The sequence below is a fragment of the Heliangelus exortis genome, chromosome 8, assembly GCF_036169615.1.
Source record: "Heliangelus exortis chromosome 8, bHelExo1.hap1, whole genome shotgun sequence".
Lineage (NCBI taxonomy): Eukaryota > Metazoa > Chordata > Aves > Apodiformes > Trochilidae > Heliangelus > Heliangelus exortis.
In genome coordinates this window covers 29,180,943-29,206,932 of record NC_092429.1, presented here as the reverse complement: position 1 = coordinate 29,206,932, position 25,990 = coordinate 29,180,943, and the positions used below count along the sequence as shown (strand labels likewise).

At 44.9% G+C, this 25,990-nt stretch overlaps 1 protein-coding gene across 1 annotated transcript in view; it reads left to right on the top strand.

Annotated features, from left to right (window-relative positions):
- The window catches only part of ACBD6 (acyl-CoA binding domain containing 6), an 88,181-nt gene that overhangs the window by 26,589 nt on the left and 35,602 nt on the right, over positions 1 to 25,990 (top strand). The window contains exons 5-6 of the mRNA XM_071751373.1: positions 9,572 to 9,677; positions 15,786 to 15,875. Of these exons, the coding sequence (XP_071607474.1) occupies positions 9,572 to 9,677; positions 15,786 to 15,875 (196 nt within the window). The remainder of the gene's footprint in view (positions 1 to 9,571; positions 9,678 to 15,785; positions 15,876 to 25,990) is intronic.

The following is a 25,990-nucleotide window of genomic DNA, read 5'->3' as shown; positions in this document are numbered from 1 at the left end:
CTGTGCTCACTACCTGCTGTGCTTTCAGAGGTGCTGCCTGTGCCCCTTCCTAGTTATGAAATACAGCACAGTATATAGGAAAACAGATTTTGCTCTGGTTGGCTTGATAGTCTAGATCTCCTTGTTGTTTTTTTTTTTAATTTCCCTGAACATGACGTGTTTAGGACTTGAACTACAGCTCTGAGTGCTTTTTTCCCCAACGTACTGTGGGGAAAATAGAATCACAGAATGGTTTGTGTTGGAAGGGGCTTTAAAGATCAGCTGGTTCCAGCCCCCTGGCAATGGGCAGGGACACCTCCCACTAGATCAGGTTGCTCGAGGCCTTGGAACAGTTCCATGGAGGGGGCATCCACAGCTTCCCTGGGCAACCTGTTCCAGTTCTGTAAACAAGAATTTCCTCCTAATCTCCCCTCTTTAAGTTTGAAACCATTTTCCCTTGTCCTCTCACTACACACCCATGTCCAAAGCCCTCCCCCAGCTTTCTTGTAGCCCCTTCAAATATTGGAAGGTTGCTCTGAGCTCACCTGGGAGCTTCCTCTTCTCCAGGCTGAACAACCCCAATCCCTCAGCCTGGCTTCCCAGGGAGGTGCTCAGCCCTCTGAGCATTTCAGTGGCTCTGCTCTGGACATGCTCAAGGAGCTCTCTGTCTTTATGTTGGGGGACTGTGGGCAGAGGTAGTCTCTGATACAGCTGGGATAAGGTGGCTCTGCTGAAAGTGAGTTAAATGAAGTCTCCTGACTGATGGCAGAATGGAAACTCATGTTAGCACATAACTCATGTTAGGAAACTTAGCACAGTTTGGCTCACAGGCTTCAGTGTCTTCAGTTGCAAGAAAGGAAATGAGCTGGTGTCAGATCTCACCTGCCTTCAGCTTCCTCAGTGCAGTTGCCTGTGTAGCATGCCTTTTGCCTACTGCTTATGTTCTTACTAGAAGAGGGAATAAATGTGTGCAAGTATAGGGACATTTCTAATGGTGATAGTTAAAACAGTCAAAGCATAGCCCTAAACACCAAAATGTCACAGGTACCAAATCTGCAAGCACATAAGCTGTAGAAGGATGACTCTAGGCATTCAACTTGGCATCCAAGTTTATCCAGAGCATGGGGTGAATTGTTTTGATATTAAACGCACTCACCTCAGAAAGGTGACTTTTTTAAAGCTGTGAGTGGTTACTTACAAGAACATAAGATTAGCATTCAGTAATACCTCACTGGTTTTGTAAGTACAATGTAGGCTTAAAAAAAAAAAAGGCGTTTTCTACAGAGAAAGAGAATGAAAATACTTAGGGGAAAGAAAATTTAATGGCTTGAGCCAGTATAAACTGAAACACCTGTAAGTCCTGAGCAGAAAGTTCAGTGTGTTCGCTACCTTGAAACCTAAGATCTGAGGAACTTTGATGCAGACTCTGTTATTGAGTCAGTGGTGGCCTTACTGAAGCTTTCCAACAACCTCACAGAAGTTGGAATATAAATCAAACCACTTTTCAGGGCTGTTGATAGGATAAATACTTCCTAGTTAGAGGATCATTTTAAGGAAGTCCAGAATAAGCAAAAAAACCGAACCAAACCTTGTGTAGTAAGAACTAAAACTCCAAGTCCTCATCAGCCCTGGGTTCTGACAGAGTTCTGAAAGCAATTTCTGAGCAGGCATTACTCTGCCAAACACAGCCTACTGGATGCCCTTTAGGATTCTGCTGATGCACAGGCAGGGGAAGGCTGTGTAATTTATCTGGGGCCCGGCAACCTTGCCTTGCACCAGGCCACAGGCAAGAATGCAAGTGCAGAATGTTGAAGGTTCACCTAAGCAGGTTCACTTATTTTACTCTTACCAGAAGCTTTTGAACAGTTGATCAAATGAGGGACCCTCCCCCAGGCTGCTCTGTATAAGAGGAAGAAGATTTTGTTTTAAATAGTGTAAAGCACTAATTTACCATCAGCAGTAAATCACCGAGCAAATTAGCAATGCTGTTGCAGGTCTGAAATTATGCATAAATAGAGCTTACATTCCCTTTGTGGAATGAAATAGTTGGGGTTTAAGGTAAATGTTGGATGAAGTGGAGTTAACATACCTTACCCTGAAGTCTGGTGGATCAGAAGCAGGAGGAACTGGGATAGTGCCAGGGCTGATTTTTGCCATATCACTAATTATCTCAAATGTTTCTGCTCTGGGAACAAGATAGAAAAATGGTTACTCTGGCTCACAGAAGTGCATTGCACTGGTTCCAAATAGATTCGAGAGCATCCATAGAAACAGGTTATACCAATCTGATTAAATCAATTTAGAAGGAGATTTGGTTAAATCTGTGCAATTTGTGTGTTCATAGATCAATCCTCAAATCAGGAGAAGGTCTCTTGAGCTAATGAGGCGTAGCAGTTATTTACTTTGGGGTGCTGGGCACTGGTCATCAATTAGGAGTCATTAATAAACTCTGGCAATAAAGAGCTCAAGTACCCCCAGTGACTAATGGGGAACAGTTGCAGAATGTATTAGCATAGTGCTCTGCCTCTGTGTTTCTCTGCAAATCACTTATCTCACTTTGGGCATTACATAAAAATAATGCTTGCTGGTGACTGATGGTGGGACTTGGAGGTTCCCTTCCAAGGGAAGGGGAGGGATTGAGAAAATATCTGTGATTTCAGGCTGGGTGTAGTGGTGGGTTTGGTTTTTTTTTTTTTACTGCTACATCCAGCTTTTTATTTCTTTTCTGGTCTTATTACCAGAACAAGAGCAGTAGTAGTTGAGGTCTTTCATGATCAAATAGCTATAATTACAGTATCACAAACCTGGGAAATGAGCAGTGAGATGAGGTTGACTGATGTGTTACCAATATAAATCTAATCTAAGGCACAAGCTGGGGGAGATGCCCAAAATACCATAGCATCAGAAATTCAACTTCAAAGCTATTTTAAAATTTTTTAATTTTTTTTAACCGGGGCGAGGAGGAAGCAGTTTATTAGCATTTTCAGCAAACAAAAGCATTGACTTGGCAGACAAGGATGTGAAATAGTGTTGCCAAATGTCCTTGTCCCTTTCCTCTTCCACTGGAGGAGCCATCCTGCCCTCTAGCACGGGCTGCTTGGGCACAGCCTCGGGGTGCCGGGGTGGGCACAGCACCCACCACCAGCCATGGAGACATCTGAGCTGTGCCTGGCACTGCAGCCATCCCCAGGGCTGCTGGAGAAGCCCTTTCCTGATGGAAACTTCCACCCTTAATGCTTGGGAGTGGCCCTAGTGATGAGCAGGGCTGTGTTTAGGATGGAGGTGTGGAGTGGGCACCCCTCGTGCTCGGGAGCCCTCCTGATGCTGTGTAATCTATCAGAATTGTATTAATCCCACTAACACAGCCACCATCTGGCCCCGCTGCCAGCCCGGCTCGCGCGAGCCCCCGTGATGGATGGCCTCAGGAATTGATTAGTTGTTGTGGGAGACAAATGAACTGTTTTGGCAGAAAATACCAGAGGTCACTGCGTGTGGTCAGGCACAAAGGCTGCTGAATTTTAAAGAGCTGTTTCCAGCATCCGTTGCAAGGATGCCACTTCAAAGCAGTGGCAGTGGCTTTTGAGATGAGCCCAAGCACTCCAGAGCACGGTCGGGGTTTTGTTCTCTCCCTCCATCCCCTATTTGAGGAACACCAACTACGGAAATGGCCACAGAACCGCGGAGATGTGGGGGGTGACGTGGTTGCCATGAGGCCCTGTGTGAGTTTGGGTGGCTGCGCTGTGGATGTCTGCTGCTCCCAGACCTGGGCTCTGCACTCCCAAACCGACAAGGCCAAGGCTGGGCTCTGCAATCCCAGTGGAAGAGCTGTGGAAGCAATCCCAGTGGAAGAGCTGTGGAAGCAATCCCAGTGGAAGAGCTTTCCTGGTGGTGTAGAGCCCAAGCTGCCCCCAGCGTGCTCAGCCGTGCCGCGTCTCAAACAAAACACGTGCGGGTCCAGGCAGCTGGGGTTTGGGTGGTTTGTTTTGTTTTTTTTTTTCAGGTCAGCATCATTTAGAAATGGAGGCTCTTCTGGTGATGTTTAGCAGGCAAGCCCCTGACTTCATGATGATTGCCAAGTTTATTGCTCCCCCCCCCTTTTTCATGTCCCCAGAGCGCTGACCCGTGGGGCTTTGCTTTGTTGTGCAAAGGGGCGGCTGGGCTCAGGCCTGCCTTCCCTTTGGGAGAGCTCATCCTTCTGCCCAGCTCCTGTTTGGGTTTTCATGGCTGCCTCCCCTCTGGTGCTGCTGCTAATCTCCTGAAGTGGCTGCGTGGTGGGTGGGGAATTGGCTGACACATGTCTGCTATGTCCCTGCTGCTCCCGGGGGACGGCACGCGAGTGTGCGGCAAGTGGGCAACACTTCCCCCGGGATGGCCTGCTGGTGCAAAATAAACTTGAGTTATGGATTTATTCAGCTTGTAAAACCTCAGCTGGCATAAATAATTGAGAAAGCAAAGGTTTGTCTGTGGTGCATACCTCAGGGACCCGCTCCTGCCTCCCTCCCTCCCACCACCCTTTCTTATGAAAATGATCCCAGTTGCACTGATAGATAATAACAACACCAAGCAATTAAAAGCTATGGGTGGCTGGAGAGAGGAGAAAAGGTTCAGTTAATGAGCTTTTCCTCTTCCTGTGCCCAGGAGAGCCTCAGAAGTGACGAGGCGATTAAAGCGAAGAGATAATTATAGATTATGTGAAAATGGGTCCCTTGGGAGGCCGAGGGCCTTGACATAAACACTGAGTGTTTGAGAGCATCTCTCGGCTCCTCGCTCCGCTCCGCCGCGCTCCCTCTCGCTCGGCAGCCCCGTGCCAAGCAGAGGGGTGAAGCCACCTGTTAGCAGCAGCCAGGGCCACTGGGACAGGGCTCGGACCAGCCCCAGAAAAAGGGGAGAGGATACCCAAAGTAGCACCCGATGGCAGCCCTCTGCCCAGAGCTTTGTGCTGGAGGTAACCTGCGAGGGGGAGGGGGAAGGGCATGGGACAATTTGGGAGCTGCTCTCTGTGTGAGGACAGAATATCTGAATTTTGGGTCTCTTCTGTGCTCCTTTTTAATGGTAGTCTCAGTGGCTCTTTCAAAAGCAAGGAGGTTTGCAGCACTGCATGTAAGAAGTGGGGGCTGGTTAAGCTGGGTAACCAGTGGCAGATCTTTTCCACAAACCATTTATAAACTGGGCTCAAGACGTGCATTTTGGACATGGAAGAAGGCTTGTGAAGCCTTCCAAGCTTGGGAAGAGGTGGCTTGGTTTAGCTCCTTCTATGTCCTTCTGTTCAAGGGTAGAGAGAAATGCCCATGTGTTACCTGAAGGCAACAGGTATGCTTCAGCTCAACCTTAAATCAGAGTTGGCATCTCTTTTGGGGACGAGGGAGAACAGAAAAAATGAACCTTGGGGGTTGGGTGTTGGCTTTTTTGGGTGGGAGAGTGGACGACAGATAAACCCTTGTGGCCAGGAAGTACACGTTCACTGCCTTTGCTGACTGTCAAGTGGTTCCTGACTTGAAGACTCCTTTTTAGCTCAAAAAAGAGAGCTGGTGCTTGGGTATCACAGTCTGACATGGAAACCAACTCATATCCAGGTCTTTCTTTTAGCTACAGTTATTAAATAACTGTGCACGTCTCCATCAGGTTGAGTTTCATGGTCTTTCCCATCTGTCTGTGTCTTGAATGCTCTACTTAAATTGAGATTTTTCTGAAAATTCCAGCAGAAATGCTATGGGCTCTCCCTGCCATAAGACCAGCTGAGTAATTTCTGTGCAGTGTTACTTACTTTTGTATTACTGGTGTGCTCCTGTCTAGTTTTAGGCTGTTTCTATCTGTTTCTGGGCCTTGTGTCAGACTCTTACCAGTTTTATGTGAACTACAAATTCTGATAAAATTGCTGCATCCTTTTTGTTGTAGCCACTACCATGGAGAGATTATTCAGGATGTGCACAAACACATGAGAAATAAAGCTGCTGGGGGGGGTGGGGGCAGGGACCTGAGTTGCCAGGTTTTCAAGCTGTGTTTCTTATTTGTCCTGTATGGCTTCAAATGCAAAATAAGCAAATAACAATAACTTGTCTTGATTCCATTCACACCATTCAAGTGAAGGATTTGCCCTAGTATGTGGTCCCTCCAAAAATCTGGTTTTAACTCTTCTGAACTCTTATCTCAGTTTCTCTTTCTGGTTTTGACATGTCACTGGATCAAATTGTTTAAAGTGCCTGGGGTGCAGCTTCACAGGACTACTTAGTTTGCAGGGAGAGTGTCTTTGCTCCAACTGCATGGACTTTCCTCACACCTATCTGGCAAAGGACTCATTTCTTCTTGTTAATATTTGTAGAAAAGTTGGAGATAATATATGCTACGTTTTAAGAGGGCATCAGGGGCAGAGGAATGGTTTAAAGCTTGAGAAATAAATGCAGAGTAGAAAGACAAAATTTCCCAAAACCTTATCTTCAGGTGAGGAAATGGCTATTCTGGATTAATTCCATTGTGGAGTCTTCTGAAAGAAAAGTGGTTTTTTGGAAGGGGGATGCATACAGCATTTGCAGAGGTGGTTATTCCAGAAAAGCTAAATCATATCCAAAGAGCTGTGTCAGGTCATTTCCCACTTAGACACAAATATCCTCAGGAACAGATTAGAAGCCTTGTCTGGAGGCTGCAGGAGAAAGATGGTCTGGTTTTGGTGTGCCAGTGTCGAGGTACAGCCCCTGCAGCAGGCTCCCTGGGGTGATTCTTCATCACTCCCATGTGCCAGGTCCAGCAGGGCTCTGTGGCACAGGGAAATCCCACTGCCTGGGCTGACCAGGAGGGCACAACCTGAGCTCATGGTTGCAACACAGCAAATCATCCAGGAGGGTGCCTGTGGGCTTCCCTAGCAAGGAGAGACTGGGCTCTACTTTAGTGTTGTGGAAGAAAGGGATCTGTAATAAGTGTGTGAAGTGGGGAAAGAACCAAGTTCCTGCACAGTGCTGTCTGAATAGCAGCTTCAGCCAAAAGGCTGCTTTCAGCAGCCAAGGGGGTTTTTGGGAGGTTGGACTAACAAGGCAGGACTAGAGGGACTTCCCAGCATATCAAATCAGCCCTTGATAGTGGGGGCAGGCATGTCTCATAACCTCCATCATGAATCTGTCAAGTTCTGTCTCAAGCAATATAAGCTTTTGCCTTTTCTTTTTTCTCCAGTTTTCAAGTTGCATCTAAAGCATTTAGCAGTGTAGTTCCCTGGAGCTTGTGTAGTGTACAGACAAGACCTCCAGCAAGTAAGTTCATGAGAGACTGGTTAAGAAACTGGAAGACTTCTGTAATGTTCCTGTGCCTACCACAGGGTGTGAAATCTTGAGCACCATCCAGCTCTTCACCAGAAAAGTGCAAGTCAGCTATGAGCAACAACTGTTTGTGTGCAAAGAGGAGGGATGATGTGCAGGACAATAGTGCTAGTAAGGCAGTGTGAGAGAGAGGTCAGAGGACTTCTTTGGAGAAATCAGCACTTTACTGCAGGAGCTGAATACCAGCACTTTTTTTCCTCACATTTTACTGGCACCGAGGTAGGAAATGGATGCTTGAGGCCTGAAGAACAGAGTGTAACTTAGTAAGCCAGGTGTATAATAACAAGGCTGGAAGTCAAAGTTGTGTCATGGAGCTCTACCTGTCCTGATGAGAGCAATAGAAGTGGTCTTGGTGACATTCTTTTCATATTTCTTGGGACTACTGGTCCAAGAGCATCACTTTCCTTGTAAGCCATTGCTCAAATGCAAATAACATTTAGGTTTTACTTTTTCTTGCTCTGTTCCTCAGCCTGTGAGGTTCAAGAGCAGTGCAGATGAATGGGAGGAGAACTGTTGCCTTTTAGCACCAGGCAATCAGTTCTCCTTGTGCTGTCTGGGGTCATTGTGGAGGCTGTTCTCTTCTGCCTCAAAGACCCACAGCAGAACAACCACTCAAATGGGTCTGACCTGCTCCAGCAACCTCCTGTTTGTCTGAGGAATTTTTGTGTGAGGCTGTCAGCTCAAATTTCTGCTGAACATCCAGCCTGTCTTCAGTTGATTGAAAACTGGGGACATCATGGGAGGCAACTACGTTGTGTTTAACTCTTGTGAAGCTGCCAAGTCCTGTAGTAATGCTGATGGGTTAATTTGAGTGGCAGTTTTCATCTGGAAACCAGGAAGGGAGGGTACTATGTAGGTTTTTGGTTTGCTTTTGGAGAACCAAAGATCTCTTTTCACTTGTGTCAGTGTACCCATGCCTAAAGGTACTGTTGTAAAGGTGCCTTGTGCTACTAGGGCATAGCCCCCATTCCACAGGGAAACTGGCTGTGTTGGAATAAATAAGTGTCCACTGGCAACCAACATGGATGGAAGGAGAGTTACACTTTCCTAGCAATAGTAACTTGCCAGCATTAGATGTGTGAGTGGAAAGCTGCACAACAAAATAAAAATATCTTGGTTCTGTGCTTAAGATTCCTCACGTGTGCTTTGGTAACTGCCACAAAGCTCCAGTCACTCACACAAAGCTCTTTTGTAATATTTATGGATCTGTGAAGTGTCGTAACTTCATTAGAGGTTCTCTTTAGATGGCAAAAAGACAAGTTTTGAGGTGTTTGAAGCCAAGGTACTTCTTTTAGCCCTAGAATCAGCTATAGGTGTAACTCAGGTGCCTGTGACACCAAAACTTGTTGGGCTTTTTGCCTGCAAGCAGGGCTGAGGGAGCACAGTGTGATATCCTGGCACAGGTCCCTCTGCATACACCAGCCTGGTGCTCTGAGCAGAGGTCACTATCAAGCTTTGTTTTAAGACTGTCAGCCCAAAAAGGAGGAGTGCAACTAGGTCACGTAGAGGCTGGTAAATAATAATAAAAAAAAAAAAGCCTAAACCCTGTTGTCAGATTCCAAGGTGAATCCAGGGATTCACAAATCCCTGAACAATTACTTACTGGAGAGTAATTGTCAGTAATGTCAGGCATCTGTCTTAAAGCCACACAATAAAGTCCTTGTCCACTCTTGGCCCCCTCACCCACAGAATGCTAAGTTGTAGAGCTTGTCCTTTAGAGAGGTCAAGGACTGAAAAGCAGAACAGGGTGGAAGAACAACTTGGAGAAAATGCCAGATAAATATGCTAATCTGGATGCAGCCTCTAGCTACAGAAATCTTTAAGTTTCTCTACTGAGTTTCCTGGGCAGATCTAACCCAGGACAGTTACCTGTGCATGTGTCCTGTTTCTTCTGCTTTTTTCTCCAAGCCACTGTCCTGTCTGAGCTGGAGGGCATTGGAAGGGGCCTTTGAACTGACCTACAGTGGCTCTATAGCAGGGAAAAGAGCAGCATAAGACTTTTATCTTCTGTGGGACTGCAGTGCTTTATTCCATGGCTTGAATGTGTTTGCTAACTGTACAGACATTCTGTGCCAGCGTGCAGGAGTAACCTGACTTCTGTCCTGCCATAATATTGTTAAGAAACCCTTTGTTTTCTAAGAAACAAGTGTCTTCTGTCTCTCACCTTGGAAAAATGTATTACTCTGCATGTGCAATACCAGGCTTGTGTTTCTGTCTAGTGATACTACTGAAATGTGTGTATGGCCTCTGCAGTAACACAATGATTCTTCTTTTTGTTTCCTGAACAGGGAAGAGGACAAGAACATTTTTGATTACTGCAGAGAAAACAACATTGACTATGTAACCAAAGCCATTCGATCAAAAAAAGTGGATGTGAATGTCACAGATGAGGAGGTATGAGGAAAAAAGATAAAGGCTATCAATCTTTTAACTGTTTGACTTATTAATTCAGTGCCACATCTTTTAAAAATTCCATTTAGGATTGTTTCAACAAGGTACTGCAACAGCTGGGCAACCATGTACTGATTGAAACAGGGATCATCTGTTTGAAATTAGCTTTCCATTGGATTTCAGGTAGCGTGGATGTACTCACTGTGATGCTTTAGGATATCACAAACTTTCTATGTGTTTGGGGTTTTTTTTCTGTGTTTGCATCGTTCAGTCTTCCTCTGTTCATCAGGCTCAAAACACCATTTTCCATAGGGAGATAATATGGACATTGCTACAAACCTCAAGAAAAAGATAAGCATTTGGAATTGTGAATCGTTCCTTTTCTTGGTAAAAGTAAACACCTGGTGTGGACAATTTCCTGCTCATCCATCAGGAAATGTCACAGTACCAGCTTTACCCCCTTGGTTTCCATGCTTGCCTGCTGCCAGCCAGCCCTGCTCCTGCCCATCAGATGCAGAGCTACTTCCCAGCACATTGTTTTGGTGAACAGATGAAGTGCTTACACATTCATAGACTGAGACGCCACAAATTCAGTTGGGTTCTTCTGTAGCTCTAAGCAGATTTCTGCCCTCTGAGCCATGACAGCCCCGGCTGGGGCTCTGAATGCTGATGGCAGGTCCTTTTATTATTAATCAGGAATTCGTGTGAATTAATTTTCAGAGAAGAGAAGGGAGGGCGTTCACGATCAGGGTTGGAATTTCACATCATAAATTCAATGAACTGAAACTGTCGTGTGCCACATGGCTGCTGAAACAGGGCTGTTACTGAGCTCCTTCCCTCCTTCTGCCACTCACAGAAGTAGATGTCCAGGGCAGCCCCACAGAACATGGCTGGAGTCCTTTCATTAATCAAAGCTGATTTGGGGATCACACACTTGAAATAAGTGTATAGTAACATCAGGTTGGTAGTGCTTCATTTCTACTGGCAAGGTGATCTTTCATGGTCAGCAGGGCTCAGAAGCTTGTATCTTCTTTTTGTGTTCAAGCAGCAAATGTGCAAACATTAAAAAAAAAAAAATCCAAATAGCCTGATCTGAAAGCTGCCAGGTGCCATCCTCTTTGGGAATGACCACAAGTCTAAGACCTGTTTCTGAACTAGTGGGTACCAGCACGTGGCTCTTGCAGAACATGGAGTTGCTTCAGTACAGACAGGAGCTGAAAAGCCAGCTGCCTGTGGAGGGCTAGTGGGAGGATTCCCACTGGTGCAGAGTTCCCCCATAGTTAAATTCTCCCAGCCTTGATGATTTTGGGTTCATTTGGCAAGTGCTCAAACAGGAGGTAAGAACACTTGTTGGTTTGGTTTTGTTTGGTTTTTTTTGAGGGGTGTGCAGGAGGTTGGGCAAGTGTTTGCTTCCTTAGGTTTGAGGAAAATTGTTGGGGAAAAAAAGTCTTAAAAAAGCTATCCAGGAAGAAAAGTCTGAAAAGTATTAATTTCATGTTGTGTAAAGAGCTGAAACCATTAACAGTGTTGCTCAGTATCTGAAAGTGTTCTTCACAATCTAGAGGGCAGCTTATTTTCCAATATCATGCAGGTTGATTGGAGTTTTAGAACACATTTTAGACAGGAAATAACTGATCCTGAGCCCTCGATGGAGTGAAGTGTATGCAAGCATAATTGTATCATTTTTATTAGCTATTTTACTGTTACTTTACAAATACAGCCTGCTGTATCCAAAAGATGCCTCTCCCAGCCCTCTGAATGTAGCTGTCACACTGTCAATCCTAGATTTAAATGCATACAAATTTAAAATGGCAGCAGGGATGCATGCAAACTGTTAACTTGTCATGAAGCAAAATCTACTGAGGCACCAGGTAGTCTCATACTAAACTGCAAAGGCATTAGGCTCAGCCTTTCCTGGTACAATAAAAACTTGTCTGAGGTTGCAAGGTGTTTAGATTTTATTTCTGTGTCACGGGTTGTACTGTATTTAATTTTATTCCCCCCATTTTGTGCAAACCTGAAATAAGTTCAAAAGGAAAAAAGAAATCAAGAATAAAAACATAAAATGGGGACAAGCCAGCTTACTTGAATCAAATGGATTTCAGAAAGGGTGACAGTTTAGGTAGATGCACTTGGCAACTTCCAACAAACAAGTGGTCTCCTCCCCACAGGAAAGAAAGGTCTCCACATACAGCATTTGAGCCAACATACCTGCTAACAGTTTGAATATAATAAACTTCAATTTAGAATTAAACAAAGAATCTAACGACAGTAATCATGTGCAAGTTTCCATTTACTGTGTCTAAATTGCCCAGAGTTCAAGGGAATAGCCTGCATTCACTCAGAAGGAGTAGCACAGACTAAAACAACTTGTTTCTCTTGCATGTGTCAGCAAGACTAATGAAATAAAAAATGACCTCTGGCTGTGAAGTCACTGCAGGCACATCCTGGTAGTGTAGATTGCTTGTTGCCTTTTTCAGAGCAGTATTCCTTCAGCTTCTTAACAAACCAGAAACCACTCAAAAGGCCTGGGCAAGTTGCTTTTGTAATTTGTGCCAAGGACTGGGGAGGTTGTACAAAGAGAAGGTTTTTTTAGTTGTTGGAGGAATCCCAGTAAACAAACATGCTACCTGCGTGCAGTGGTTAAGCCCTTGCCAAAACTTTAATGAAAGGCTTCTGAAATGCTGCTTGCTTAGTCCCTGACCCTCGTGCTTCTGAGACAGCAAGTGCCAAACTGGTGCCAGCTTGCCAAGGAAAGAATGGGGGGAAAAAAGTTGCTTTGAAGAAGGATCAGATCCTTCTGGATGGAGATGCTTACTCCCATTAGAAAAACTCCCCCCAAATGTTTCAGGACTATGAAAGTGACTGACTTCTGAATCAAATCTGAAGTTTACTGGTATATTTGCAACAATGTCCCTTCTATTCAGTTTTTACTACCAGGGGGACATTTAGACATTTATATATTTATATATATTTATTTTTAATGGCTGGTAATGAAAACACTTGCCACAGGTTAGAGTGGCTCTCATAGCTATACAGCCATTACAGCTGCAAGCATCATGCCTAGAAGTACAACTTAATATTGTAGCACAGCCATTCAGTTTGGCTTTGCTCTCCTTTCTCAGTGCTGGCTAATTGATGTGGAAATCATTCCCATCCATTTCTCTGCTGAGACTCAGTCTATCTGAGACAAATCCCTGTCCTGTGCTTTGTTTGTGAACACCCTGTGACTTGGCACCGAGCAAAATTGATGTGCCCTTGGCTTGAGAAGCTGCTGCAGGAGCTGGCCAAGCTGGCAGCAGTTATCCAAGCAAAGCACAGAAGATTTAAGAGCCAGGATTAGTGCACTGGTGCTATTTTTATTCTTTTTTTTTTTTTTTATTAAATACTTCAAGGGCCGGGGAAAATGCATCCTCTCAATTTCTGCAACAACTGTTGTGTGTTGGAGTGGCACGAAGGGGAGTGCCTTGATGTTTGCTTGTGTTTGTCCTCACTACTGCAGTGCTTACCTGTACAAAATTATTGGTGTAGCTGTGAGTCTCACTGCTCAGTGAAATAATCACATAGGGGGGGGGGTGTTGGGAAAGCCCAGGCTGGGGCTCTGAAGATTTCCATGTTTTTTAAAAACAAACACACTGTATCCTGATATAAAGCACCAGCCATGCATACTAAAGAATTTTTTAATATCCATAGGTGATATCCACACTATACAGAGGTAGAATTCTACGTTTAGTTTATCTTATCTCTAGGGTTTGCTTTAAGGAAGATTTGAGGTAGATGCTGTTGCTGTATGGCTGCCTAAGTACACAAGTGAGAACTCCCAGGTGTTTTAATTTGCCTGATCCTGTGGACCCAATAGTAAATATTATCTTGTTTTAAATATAAGTTCCTTGGTAATGCTTTTTGTTCTACAGGACATAGTTTGGGATTCTTCTGCAACTGAATTTACTTCCATTTCAACTCTTGTGCTCTTGCACAGGAGGTCTCTAAAGTCCCTTAGAGCCTATGTTCAGGGCATCACATGCTGCACATGCTACCACATGATCCTGTGGACCCAATGGTGAATATTATCTTGTTTTAAATATAAGTTCTTTGGTAATGCTTTTTGTTCTACAGGACATAGTTTGGGATTCTTCTGCAAGAGAATTTACTTCCATTTCAGCTCTTGTGCTCTTGCACAGGAGGTCTCTAAAGTCCCTTAGAGCCTATGTTCAGGGCATCACATGCTGCAGGGGTGCAGACATTTCTTGGGTGGAACCTGTCAGCTGTTTAACAGTTCACAGTTACAATGCAGAGCCATTTAAGGCACTAATTGGAAAATACTGTAGCCATTTAGAATTGCTGAGAAAATATATAGGTAAGCAGAGTGCAATTACCCAAAGTGGAATTGGCCCGAGACTTGAAATCCATACTCCTGCAAATAGCACAAGAGGATTTTTAATGACTACAGATGATGAGGCTTCAGTTTCCTCTCTTGGTCAAAAGGCAACACGTGCAGATGAACCATCCCTCCAGTGGCACCTGAAGGGACAGTGCTGCAATACCCCTAAGCTGAGGGAATTACCAGCTCTGTCTCTTCTGAGCTGTTGGGTTTCCTTTCCTGGTCTCAGACATGTTCAGCACCACTCGAATGAGATTCTGCTTGTCCAGAGACACACACAAACCAACACAACAGAGCCACTCATTTGTAATGTGAATTTTGATGTAGAGGCTAGAAATGCCTTTATTTTGCCATGTAATTGCAGAATACACTTGTGTAATTACAGTATTACTCCTCTACACGTACCTAAAGAAACTTAAATCATCTGTTGAAGTGGTTGTTGCTATTGTGCATGTTGTAAATCGTGCATTTTTCTTTTGAAATAAACATCTGTGGCAAAAAAAAAGCTACTTTGTCCGACTGAGGTCTTAAGCCTTAAATAATTACCAGACCAGAGATTAATTAAGGATGCTAAATATGAATTCAAAGTCTTTCCATGTTTACCAATTGTTTTAAATTGTACTCTTCCCTCTTGTAGACTTTGATAGCAGTGTTGAGTGCAAGAACATGAATCATTGGCCTGTGGAAGTTATCAGTGCTTCCATAAAAAGTCTTTGTCAGAATATTCATTCTGATTTGGGGTTAATTAGGATAACATTAAAATTATGTGTTACAAAAATTAATTACCTGCAGGGTCAAAAAGTTAAAGTTAAAAAAAAAAAAACTTAAAAAGCTTAACACCTTGTGTCTGAGGTGGCATTTCCTTACTCAGAAACTTGTCCTGCCTCTGCTGCCCTCCCAAAGAACAGGCAGCAGCAGCAGTGGGAGCTTTGGTTGCAGGTGTCTCCTGCCCCTTCTGCTGCTTTGGCACCATGATCAGGAAATTTGGCTCATGATTCCCATTAGCAGATAAATGAGTTGCTTGTCTTGTTCCCCACTGCACTGTCGAGAGATTTATAACCAGACATGGGCTGGTTTAGCTTATTTCCTCTCTGAAGATCTGCAACTGTTCAGTGTAGCACGCTGGGAAACACAGGTCAGGCTGGCAGTGCCACAGCTTGGGGGATGATTTCTTGGGTATCTGCAGGGTGATTTCCAGGGAATCACATCCAGGTGTGGTCCTAAATCAGGAGAGACTGGTACTGGCACTCAGCCTCAGTTACTAAGTGTACCTAGTGAGCAAAGGGCTTTGGAACCTGCCAGAGCCACTCAGCTTTTGGGGACTTGGCAATTAGGTCACATAGGGCAGCACTGAAAACTTTTACCCATGCTGTGTAAGTCATTGCTCCCAGAAAAGTCAGAGGTGTCAAAAATCCCACATCTGTGTAGCCCAGCAAAGCATGTCACAGCTTCTGCTTTTTGTGATTTGCTGGTTTTCCCTTGTAGAATTTTCACTGGCCTGTGGGTCTGATGCTGAATTAATTTAAAAATTGAACTAAATGTAATTTTTAACATTCTGAAAGCCTAAATCAGGAATTATAATACATTACATACTAATATTTATGTAGCTTTAAAAAAGAAAAAAAGAAAAAAATAAGCCTGTGTTAATTTTGTTATTGGTACTCAATAGCAAGACTGTGATTCTCCTTGCTTTTTATCTGACTTTGTTCATTTTCTCCTGGATGTTGTAGGGTCGGGCTCTGCTCCACTGGGCATGTGACAGAGGACACAAGGAGCTGGTTTCAGTACTGTTACAGCATGCTGCAGATGTTAACAGCCAGGTAAGAAAGGGAAAACAAAAGTTGAATTTAATTGATGTGCTGCCTGACCTCCTGGACAAATGTTTCACTTGAAACTGCTCCTTCAAAACTCTGCAATAAGTTCTCTCAGGGCACTTACTGCAGAGAAGAACATCCAAAAAGGTAACATGGGAACAGCAGCAGAATTTGTTTGTATGAAATACAGAGTCATAATGGGCCTTGTTCAGTTCTGCTGATAATTTTCCCTGCTGTAAAGATTTCTGATCTCCTGGATGTGGCTTCCAACATGATTCAACGTGAAAGAGACCTGGGGGTCCTGGTAGACAAGAAGATGCCCATGAGCCAGCAATGTGCCCTTGTGGCCAAGAAGGCCAATGGCATCCTGGGGTGCATTAGAAAGGGTGTGGTTAGTAGGTCAAGAGAGGTTCTCCTCCCCCTCTATTCTGCATTGGTGAGGCCACACCTGGAGTATTGTGTCCAGTTCTGGGCCCCTCAGTTCAAGAAGGACAGGGAAGTGCTTGAAAGAGTCCAGCGCAGAGCTACTGAGATGATTAAGGGAGTGGAACATCTCCCTTATGAGGAAAGGCTGAGGGAGCTGGGGCTCTTTAGTTTGGAGAAAAGGAGACTGAGGGGTGACCTCATCAATGTTTTCAAATATGTAAGGGGTGAGTGTCAGGGAGATGGAGTTAGGCTTTTCTCAGTGGTGACCAGTGATAGGACAAGGGGTAATGGGTGTAAATTGGAGCATAGGAGGTTCAAGTTGAATATCAGAAAAAATTTTTTTACTGTAAGGGTGAGGGAGCCCTGGAACAGGCTGCCCAGGGGGGTTGTGGAGTCTCCTTCACTGGAGACATTCAAAACCCACCTGGACACGTTCCTAGGGGATGTACTCTAGGGGGCCCTGCTCTGGCAGGGGGGGTTGGACTAGATGATCTTTCCAGGTCCCTTCCAACCCCTAGGATTCTAGGATTCTAGGATTCTATGATGGCAAGGATTTCCTGCATACAACGTGTTTGGTACCTTCCTGCATAAAGTACATTCTCCAGTGGTTTTTTTGTAGCACTACACTCTCAGCAGAACTTTGTGGACTAAGAGAAAGAGAATCCCACTTTGCTTAGCAGAAGCTTATCCAACAAATGCCTGGTTTTGGCAAGGTGTGCCACAGGGATAGGCGATGCTTCAGGTCACGGTGTGGTGGGAACTGAGGGCCAAGTCATACAGCTTATGCTGTTTCCATCCCCACATCCCCAGCTCTCCCCCTTGGGGCAGTCACTGTTGCTAGCACAGTTTGACTTTACTGAACATGAAGTAGCTTTTTAGCCACTGCAACTTGCAGCTCGCCTGTCTGAGCTTAATTAGCCACAGCTTTAGTGTACCCCACATACCCAGTTGTGAACTGCACTTGCTTCACAGCTGCTTTGCAAGTGGTTCATTCCAGCCAGCCAGCTCGAGCCTGCCTGTGTTCATGAGTCAGTGCTCCTCATTTTGTCAGCATTCTGTAATTAAGGGCTGACCTGTGTAAGTGCGATCGTGTTGGGGAATAATTGTGACATATTTCTGTCAACTTATGATTGACTGCTCTTTACCAGCATGACACTTCTTGGCTTTGCTCTCCTGCCAGGTTTGGACACGGATACACCTCTGGTGACAGGTTTTCTAGCTCTTGCTTGTGAGATCTTGAGCAGCCTTGTGGTAGATACTTCAGGAATTTGTGAGAGGTGTGCTGTGAGCACAGTTGCAATCTGAAGGCTTGTCAGCAGACTGCAGTGTTCACAGGCTACAAAGAGCTGTGTTGGTATTTGCATTCACACAACATCATTGTAAAAAATCTTTTCTTGCTTTTGCTTGGGCAGAATTGCAGGTGGGATGGGTGGTAGGAAGTCTGGCTCTGCAGTTGCTGGTGAAACATGAATTTTTATGCTTAGACCTCAGAGATGTCAGTTGTAATAGATTTTCTAGGAGTTTTTCCTTACATAGAAGAGGGGCAGTGGAGCCAGTGCCAAAGGGGGGGCTTTTTGCAGTCAGACCATCACCTTTCAGAGCTGGGGCATGATGTTTCAGATATCCATGGGGACAGCTTTGCCTTGAAACTGGGAGGAGTTGGATCAGGCACCTGCCTGTCCCCTTTGTCCTGGAAGCCTGGCATCCCTGTTCTGTCCATGATGCTGTACCACTGCAGTGGGCTGAAGACTCATTTCTCTTTGATGTTGGTCTCTCTCATTTCTTCAGAGGTAAAGTCTGACTCTCAGAAGAAAAGGCTGAAGTGAGAGTCATCCCTGAGCATTAATTTTCTTTTAAATCGTTCTTCTCTTTTTTTTCTTTTTGATGTATTGCACATTTTCTAACCAGATTATTTTTGGACAGTAACAAAAGGTTAATAATAACCATAAAAAGAAAATCAATCTTTTAATATTTTTTTTCTCACCAGGGTAATAAAGGACAGTTTTTTATAAAGGTCTTTGTTTGCACTTAGGTGTGTTCCCAGAGAGGGCAGACACATTTTTATTCTTAGCCATATATAAATTGCAATAACATTTTAAGACTTTGTGACCTCATGTTTATTTATCTTTTTTTTTTTTTTTTTTTTTTCTGACCTTTACCCTGTAAGAATTCACATCCAAAGGAAGAGCAGAAGGAATTTTAAAAGCAATCAGAAGGAAAAGGGAGAGGGAGAAACTCCTGCCTCTTCACAGGCCATAAACACTGCAGGCTGCTGCAAGACATTGCCAAATGCACTATCAGTTAATGTGTCAGCTATAAAGAGAGGTGGGCTCAGTATTAGAGAATCTCTGGTGGCTTGAATCAGTGTCACTGTCATTTTGGAGTGAAGTGCTGTTCCCTTTGTGGGCTGCAAGCAGCACTCTGCCAGAGTCAGCTTTCTGCTCTGTGTTGATAAACAGGTACCTTGGGAGCAGGAGGAGAGGTCACCTGGCTCTGCTCATTCCCCTGGCCTGCTGGAAACAGCTTTGATCCTTGCAATAACCACACACTCCTGGGCTGCAGCTGCCCAGTGTCTGTGCTTTTGGTCTTAAGCAGTGGTGTTGCAGTTTCAGAGCTGTGGTTCACTGATGTCACTGAAAAGCTGCAGCCCTTGACTTCTCTGATTGTTCATAATTGGCTCTAATAGCATCTTTGAAAAGAAGTGGTGAGCAATTGCCATGGGCAAGGGGATACAGAGAGGCAACAGGCTTCTCTGCTTTTTTGAAAAGGGGCATTTGTGTAATTGAATTACCTAAATCTTCAGGGCCAGAGGCCATTTCAAAGTGGGTGGTGGTGTGGAGCCCTGCTGGAAATACCCAGAGCTTGGGGCTCAGTCTGAAAGCAGGCTCCTTCCACTGCAACTGTTAGCCTGAAATGTAGGTTTTTAGTTGAATGAAGAAGTGAAAGGAAGTCTATTAATTATGTCAGTTATGAAGGAGCTCAGCAACATGGTTATAATATCCATTTCTAGTTTTAAAATGTATGGAGACATGACTGTTTTTCTTGCAGAGGACAAGAAACAAAGGAGAATGTTTTTCCACTATGGGGAGAGTTTTTCCTTTCAGTGTTTTCTCCAGCTGGGGGAAGGCTCTGAAGAATTGCACCCCAGCTTCACGTTCCCATGCAGCTTTTCCGTGGCATTCTCTGTGTTCCCTGGGCCAGGAGCAGCCACTGGGGGAAGGCTCTGAAGAATTGTACCCCAGCTTCACGTTCCCATGCAGCTTTTCCGTGGCATTCTCAGTGTTCCCTGGGCCAGGAGCAGCCACCTGGCCTGGCCAGAGACTTTATTTGTCCTCAGTTGTATCTGGTGGTGCAGTGCCAGTGAGGAGGAGGCAGCAGACCTCAGCTCCTCTCCTGGATGTGAGATGCTGCTCAGTTCAGAGGAGCTCTTTGAGTGTATTTCAGCAAAATTTTAGGCACAGTGTGCTGCTTCAGTGCTTTTAGGTGGATGAGTGCTTGTGGATCTAAGTCTGATGATCTCTTCCTACAAGAGCAAGGCAAGTAAGGCAGCCTGGAAAAGAGGATTCTGTGCTCTGGTGCAAAGGTCCCACAGGACTGCTCATGCTACCCTGGCAGCATTGCAGGTACACAAACTGTTGGTGCTGCTTTAAGAAAGATTAAGAGCATCATGGTGTAGTAATTGCCCAATGAGAGAGAGAAGGGCAAACAGCATCTCATTTGCAACATCAGAACTGTAGACCACAGGCTCTCCTGGACCTGTGGCTGCACTTTTTGTTTCATTTGTGGGTACTCTTTACTCCAAAATAATAACCTGTGTGTTCAGGGCGTGCCCTTAGGTATGCGTGGGGGGGAACTATGCTGAAGTGCTTGCCACAGATCAGCTTACTCTGAAAAAACTTTTCAAGCCTCTCTGGCCACGTGAACAAATCTCAAAATAAATGTTGCTAGTTGTGAGTGGAACTGTGTCACCTCCACACACAGGATAATTAGAGGCTGCGTACGTACCTATGTAGTAGAACACCTGAGTTAACATACACCTGAGTTGAAATTGTATCTAAATATTATTTTATTATTTTTAAACTGTATCGGTGTGCAGTTCTGTTGATCAGCTTATCAAAGTTATGGTAGCCATTTATGTATGCTGATTTTGTATGACTGCAAGGATGGAAGCTGTAAAGGAAAAAAGGAAGCAAGGAAAAAAGCTGGAATTGATCTTCAGTATTTATTTGCTGACCTTTTACCTTCCTAGTAAAGGTGCAGATCACTGTACTGAGACTTAAACTACTTGTCAACAGGTTCTCATCAGTCACTCATGGGCTCTCAGAGGATTGAGAAGGAAACTTGGGAACCAAACCTGAAAATCATCAAGTTAGGAAATCTGGTGCCTAATCTGTGTAGACTTTATTTTACTTTATTTCTTCATATACAGCAGTAATGTCAGTGGAAAGCATCTCGTGTCTGTGCTGTCTGCAGAGAGGGTTGGTTGCTCTTTGGTGACAGTGTTGTACCAGTTGACCTAAGGCTGCACAGCTCTCTGGAGCTGTACTTGTTTGCAGGTGATACTGAGTTACCTGGCTTTTGTTTTTCTGTTTGTGGAAGGGTTTTTTCCTAAAAGATTCTTAGTGTAGTCTCCCTGGCTTTTTTTTTTTTTCTTCCCAGTCCTACAAGATGTCTCCAGCAGACAGCTGCTTCCCTGCATTCTGTTTGCATGCCAGCACACTTGTGAGTCAGAGGGCTCCTGGAGATGGGGACCCAGAGTAGCCCTCACCTTCACTCATGTCCTCAGAGAAAAAAAATCTTTTCAAATGGAGACAATACAAACATAATAAATGGCAGGGAGGGTTCCTCTCCCTCATGACTCAATCCTTCTCAAACAACATTATTATTGACTGGCCTCTTGGTTGCCAAAAAGGAAAATCAATTGTACTGGAAGTAGTCGCTGGGCCACAGATCATGGTACTAACCCAGCAGAGACAGGTTGATTTTTATCAACTATCCCAAGACTAATTTCCACCATTAGCTAAAAATGAAGTAGAAATTATGGGTATGTCGAAGATTGCTAAGATTGGTGGCCTGATGGTTTTGTTTCATTTATATGTTTTTTCTTTTTTCTTGGTGGACTCTAAAAGGATTCTGTCTGTATAGGATAAGAAGAAGCAAGAAAAATTCAGGGCTAATTCAGGGCTTTTTTTTTTTTTTTTTGCTTTTTTTGCTTTGCTTTTTTGCTTTTCAGTCTTGCTCTTTTGGATTTCACAACAAAAATGCAAACTGCTTCAGCCTCTGCATGGGCCTTGTGTTGGAGGTGTTGTGTAGACATTTAAAAATGAAACTGGTCTAGGCCAACATGCATCCTGTCCCACAGAAACATCATACCCTCCTTTGTCTCTATTTGTAGGGAGCTGCTGAGGAAATTGGTGTGGTCATCTGGGCAGGACCTGCACAACTGGATCTGCACAACTTTCCCCCTCCCCAGGGGATCTGTGTGTCTGTGGATGCAGCCCAATGCCTTTGCTGAAAATGCCCCTGTAGGTTGGATGGCAGCTGCCAGAGCTGTTATGACCATTTTCTGAAACTGTCTGAGACTAAAAAGGAAAATGTCTGAGTCTTGTGCCCTTGCAGATAGTGTCCCTGGTATAAATTTCCCCTTGAAGCCTGACTCATAAAGGCAGGAGGGACCCTGCCCTGGATCTGCTGGCTGCTGCAGAGGGTTTGGCATAGTTCTGCTCACAGCAAGCAAAGGATGTTGCAGGTTCTGCTGAACTGACCATTGCTGCAGTAGGAAGGGAAAGGGATGAAGACACTAAACACAGATGAAAAGCAAAGCAACAAGAGCAGAATTATTCACCGTAGTAGTTTCCTTCTTTCCTTCTCTCCACCCCAGTCTCAATATTTCTGTTGTCAGCTTTGCCAGGCAGATCTCAGAAGGCTCATACCCCTTCAGGCTTGACGTTGTTGCCAATGGGTGTGAAAGCCATTAGCCAAAAGAAAGGAGAGATCTGCTTAGTGACACAGGGTAGCTTTCTACATTAAAGCATTGACATGGTGCCAGTCACACAGTTATTACAAGTGGCACAGCTCCATGTCTCTCCTACGGGTCTCTCTGTGGAATGTAGATTGGCAGCAGGTTGAATGTTAAATGGTCACCACTCAGCAGATGCTGATTTTACCTACTGGGAGAAAAGTCCCTTTCAGCAGAAACATTTGCTAAATATTTGCAGCTCTAATTATATGCTGGAAGATGCAGAGATTTATCCCTGGTTTGCTCTTTGGCTACTGAAGACACCTCAAGCCTCGTCAACAGAACGTGTAGGTTGTACAGACAGCGAGATGTTTCCCTCTGTGTGTGCAGGCTTTTTTTTAAATTTTTTTGCATTGTTTCTTCCCATCTCCCAGCTTGCTGTGTATGGTCTTTGTTTCTTCTCCTCCCTGTAGACACATGAATCATTGCTTCTCTGCTGGTGCAGCAGAGCAGTTGGCACCCTTGCTCTGGCAGTACACATGCAGCATTGCCTGCAAAGCAGGATCACCAGCTGGGAAAGCAACTGCAGGCTTCTGTGTTGTTCCAGCAGTGAGTTCAGGGTCCACACAGTCCTTTCTACCACTGTGTGCAAAACTGGTGCTTGACAAGTGAAATCCAAGAGCCGGTCCTTAAAAAAAAACCAGCAGTGGTCTCTGTTGCTTTGCTCTGAAGACCTAGAGTTGCTTTCAGGGTAATCAGACTGCAGGGTCCAAAGCCTGAGACCAAGGGCTGTGCGTGTGTCCTGGTGTGTTGCTGTGGGATTGCCTGGCTTGTGGGCATCACCTCGTTTTGAGGGCTGTGCTGTGCAGAGGGAGGCACTTTCCGTGGCCAGTGATGGTGTGGGAGGATACAGGTCTGGTGGTAGGCACATAGTTTTAGAGTGCATGACCACCCAGCTTCAGGGAGCCTCGTGCTTGTTCCTGTGCCTGACCAGCACAGCTGTTCTGTAGGATAATGGCTGCAGTCTCTGCCAGTGCTCACAGTAGACAGAGACCTGCAGCACCGAGCTCCCTGAGGTCAGTGCAGGTGGCCAAGTGTTCTGGTGCAGAGGAGAAACAGGTATCTCGCTCGCTGTTGTCTCCATATGTCTCTGCAGGTGGAGGAAGCAACCTTACCTTGAATGCCTCCCTGCAAGGACTTGGGTTGGTCCCGTGCCCCTTTGCCTCTTGATCCTGGGGTCATCTTTGACATAAACATGTTAAAACACCTGTAATTTGTGAAGTCATTGTTGAAAATGCTGTAGCCCCTCATTAAGGTGTTTGGTGAACTGCGCAAACAGGATACCACCGGTGGCCAAGCTGGTTTTTCAGGTGAACACATGACCATAGGAATGGTCTCCAGCCTTGCTTCATTTCCTATAGCCTTGGCACCTCTCCCTGCCAGAGGGACAGCCTTTGCCAAGCAATCAGCTACTCTTTTTGCTCAGGAGAGATGGTTTCTAAAACATCTTTTTGTGTGTGTGGGGGGGGGTGTGTTCAGCCGCTCTAAAAAGCTTTCCGTGTTTTGAAGGAGTTAAATTCTGCCACTCACCTTCTCCCTGAGGACTTTCCAGCAGGATAAAGTCTGGTTTTACTTTCCAAATGGCATTTTGTATTCATCTATTGTTGGCAGTTGTCTCTTCCAGTTCTCTTTAAAAATCAAAACAAACCCAACCACAACAAAAACTGCCAAAAAATGGTTCTGAGTGCATCACTGGGTCATCTTGAATTTGCAGTCATGGTGCAAAGTACTTCTGTTAGTTTTCCTAAATAAGATCAATCTATAGCTTTAGCTTTCAGGAGAATAACTCTTTATACTTATTTTGTTTAGATTTTAAATAAATTTTTTGCTTTTTCCTGGCTTCATGTATTGCAAGTGGCAAAGCAGCACTCAAAACAGTGAAGCTAACTGAAGAGATTCGTGTGTTTTGTCTCGTCCATCTCACTGCTGCATCCATGAGAACAGCTGTCTGTGCAGGAGTCTTTCTAGCTCAGCATCATGTCTCCAGTGGCAGGGAAGAGTGAATGCTCAGGGGACAGAGTAGTATAAGCAAACGGTGATGATTTCATGTATTTTCCCAGAGTCTGGTGCTCAGAGGCTTCTTGGACCGTTTATTTTAACATTGTGCTCCTGAATTTTTCTTTGGTAAAATTTTCTTATCCCTCTTTGGATTCCCAGCCTTTTATGCTAGTGGCAGTTCTGTAGCTTATCTGTGCATTTGCTTTGCACTTGCCACAGTCATTTCATGTGAAACTCTATTGTTCTTGTGTAGTGAGAAACAGTCATTGTTCCCCCACTTACCTTCTCTATCCTGCTTTTGATTTTACTGGCCTCCTTGATTCCCTTTGATGACTTCTTTTTCAGACTGAGGAGTTTAATCTATTTAATCCTATCCCACTTGGAAGCTGCTCAGTATCTTTGCTCCTTGTCACCCTTTGAATCATTTCTAGTTCTTCCTTATTTCCTTTCAGATTAAGGGAGTAGCACTTCTCTCAGTGCCCAAGCTGTAAGTGCAGTGTGAGGTTTAATGGAGCAATGTAATGATATTTTCTCATTTCCTCTTTTTTCTTTTCAAATGCCACTTTTTTGTTTGCCTTTTATGAACTACCACTGAATACTGAGCTGGTATGACAAAAGAGCTGTCTATAATAACTTGTGACCTGTTTCCAGAGGTAGTAGTTAGTTCAGAGCCCATTGCTGTGGATTTAGACAGAAGGTTGTTTTTCCATGTGTGCATTACTTGGTGTTTATTAGCACTGAATTTCATCTGCAGTTTTTTCACTCTGTCACTCTGAGATCTTTTTGCAGCATTTTACAGTCAGCTTTTGTTTTCACAGACTTGGATGCTTCACTCTCAGCCTGCTTCCCTTGTTCCCCTGTTTTATACTACCTCTCATAGTCTCCTCCTGGATAAAATGTCCAGCATGCAGCTGGACAACCATGAGATACGATGATAGGTGAGCAACTGGTCAAGCACAAAGAGTGACAGTGAACAGGGTAACATCAGGCTGGCGACTGCCCAGTAGTGGGTGACTGGCAGGGCTCCATCCCTGACCCTCTTCAACACCTTCATCAATCACTCAGAACCAGGACTGGAAGGAATTTTAAGCAAGTTTGCAGATGACATGAAACTGGGAGGAGTGGTCAGCTCCCTGGAGGGCAGGCAGGCCCTGCAGAGAGACCTGGACAGGTTAGAGAGATGGGCAACCCCCAGCCACGGGAAGTTTAGCAAGGGCCAAATTCTGCAGCTAGCACAGGGCAACCCTGGTGGCAAATACAGACTGGGGAATGAGTGGCAGGAGAGCAGAGAGGGACCTGGGGGTCCTGGCTGATGGCAAACTGAACGTGAGCCAGCAGTGTGGCCTGGCAGCCAGGAGGGACAACCGTGTCCTGGGGTGCATCAAGAACAGCATTGCCAGCTGGCCAAGGGAGGGGGTTGTCCCACTCTGCTCTGCACTGCTGTGGCCTCACCCTGAGCACTGGGGGCAGTTTTGGGCACCCCAGTACAGAACAGACATATCATAGAATCATAGGATCATAGAATGGGCTGGGTTGGAAGGGACCTCAGAGCTCATCAAGTCCAACCCTTGATCCACTCCCACTGCAGTTCCCAGCCCATGGCACTGAGTGCCACATCCAGGCTCTTTTGAAATATCTCCAGGGATGGAGAATCCACCCCTTCCCTGGGCAGCCCATT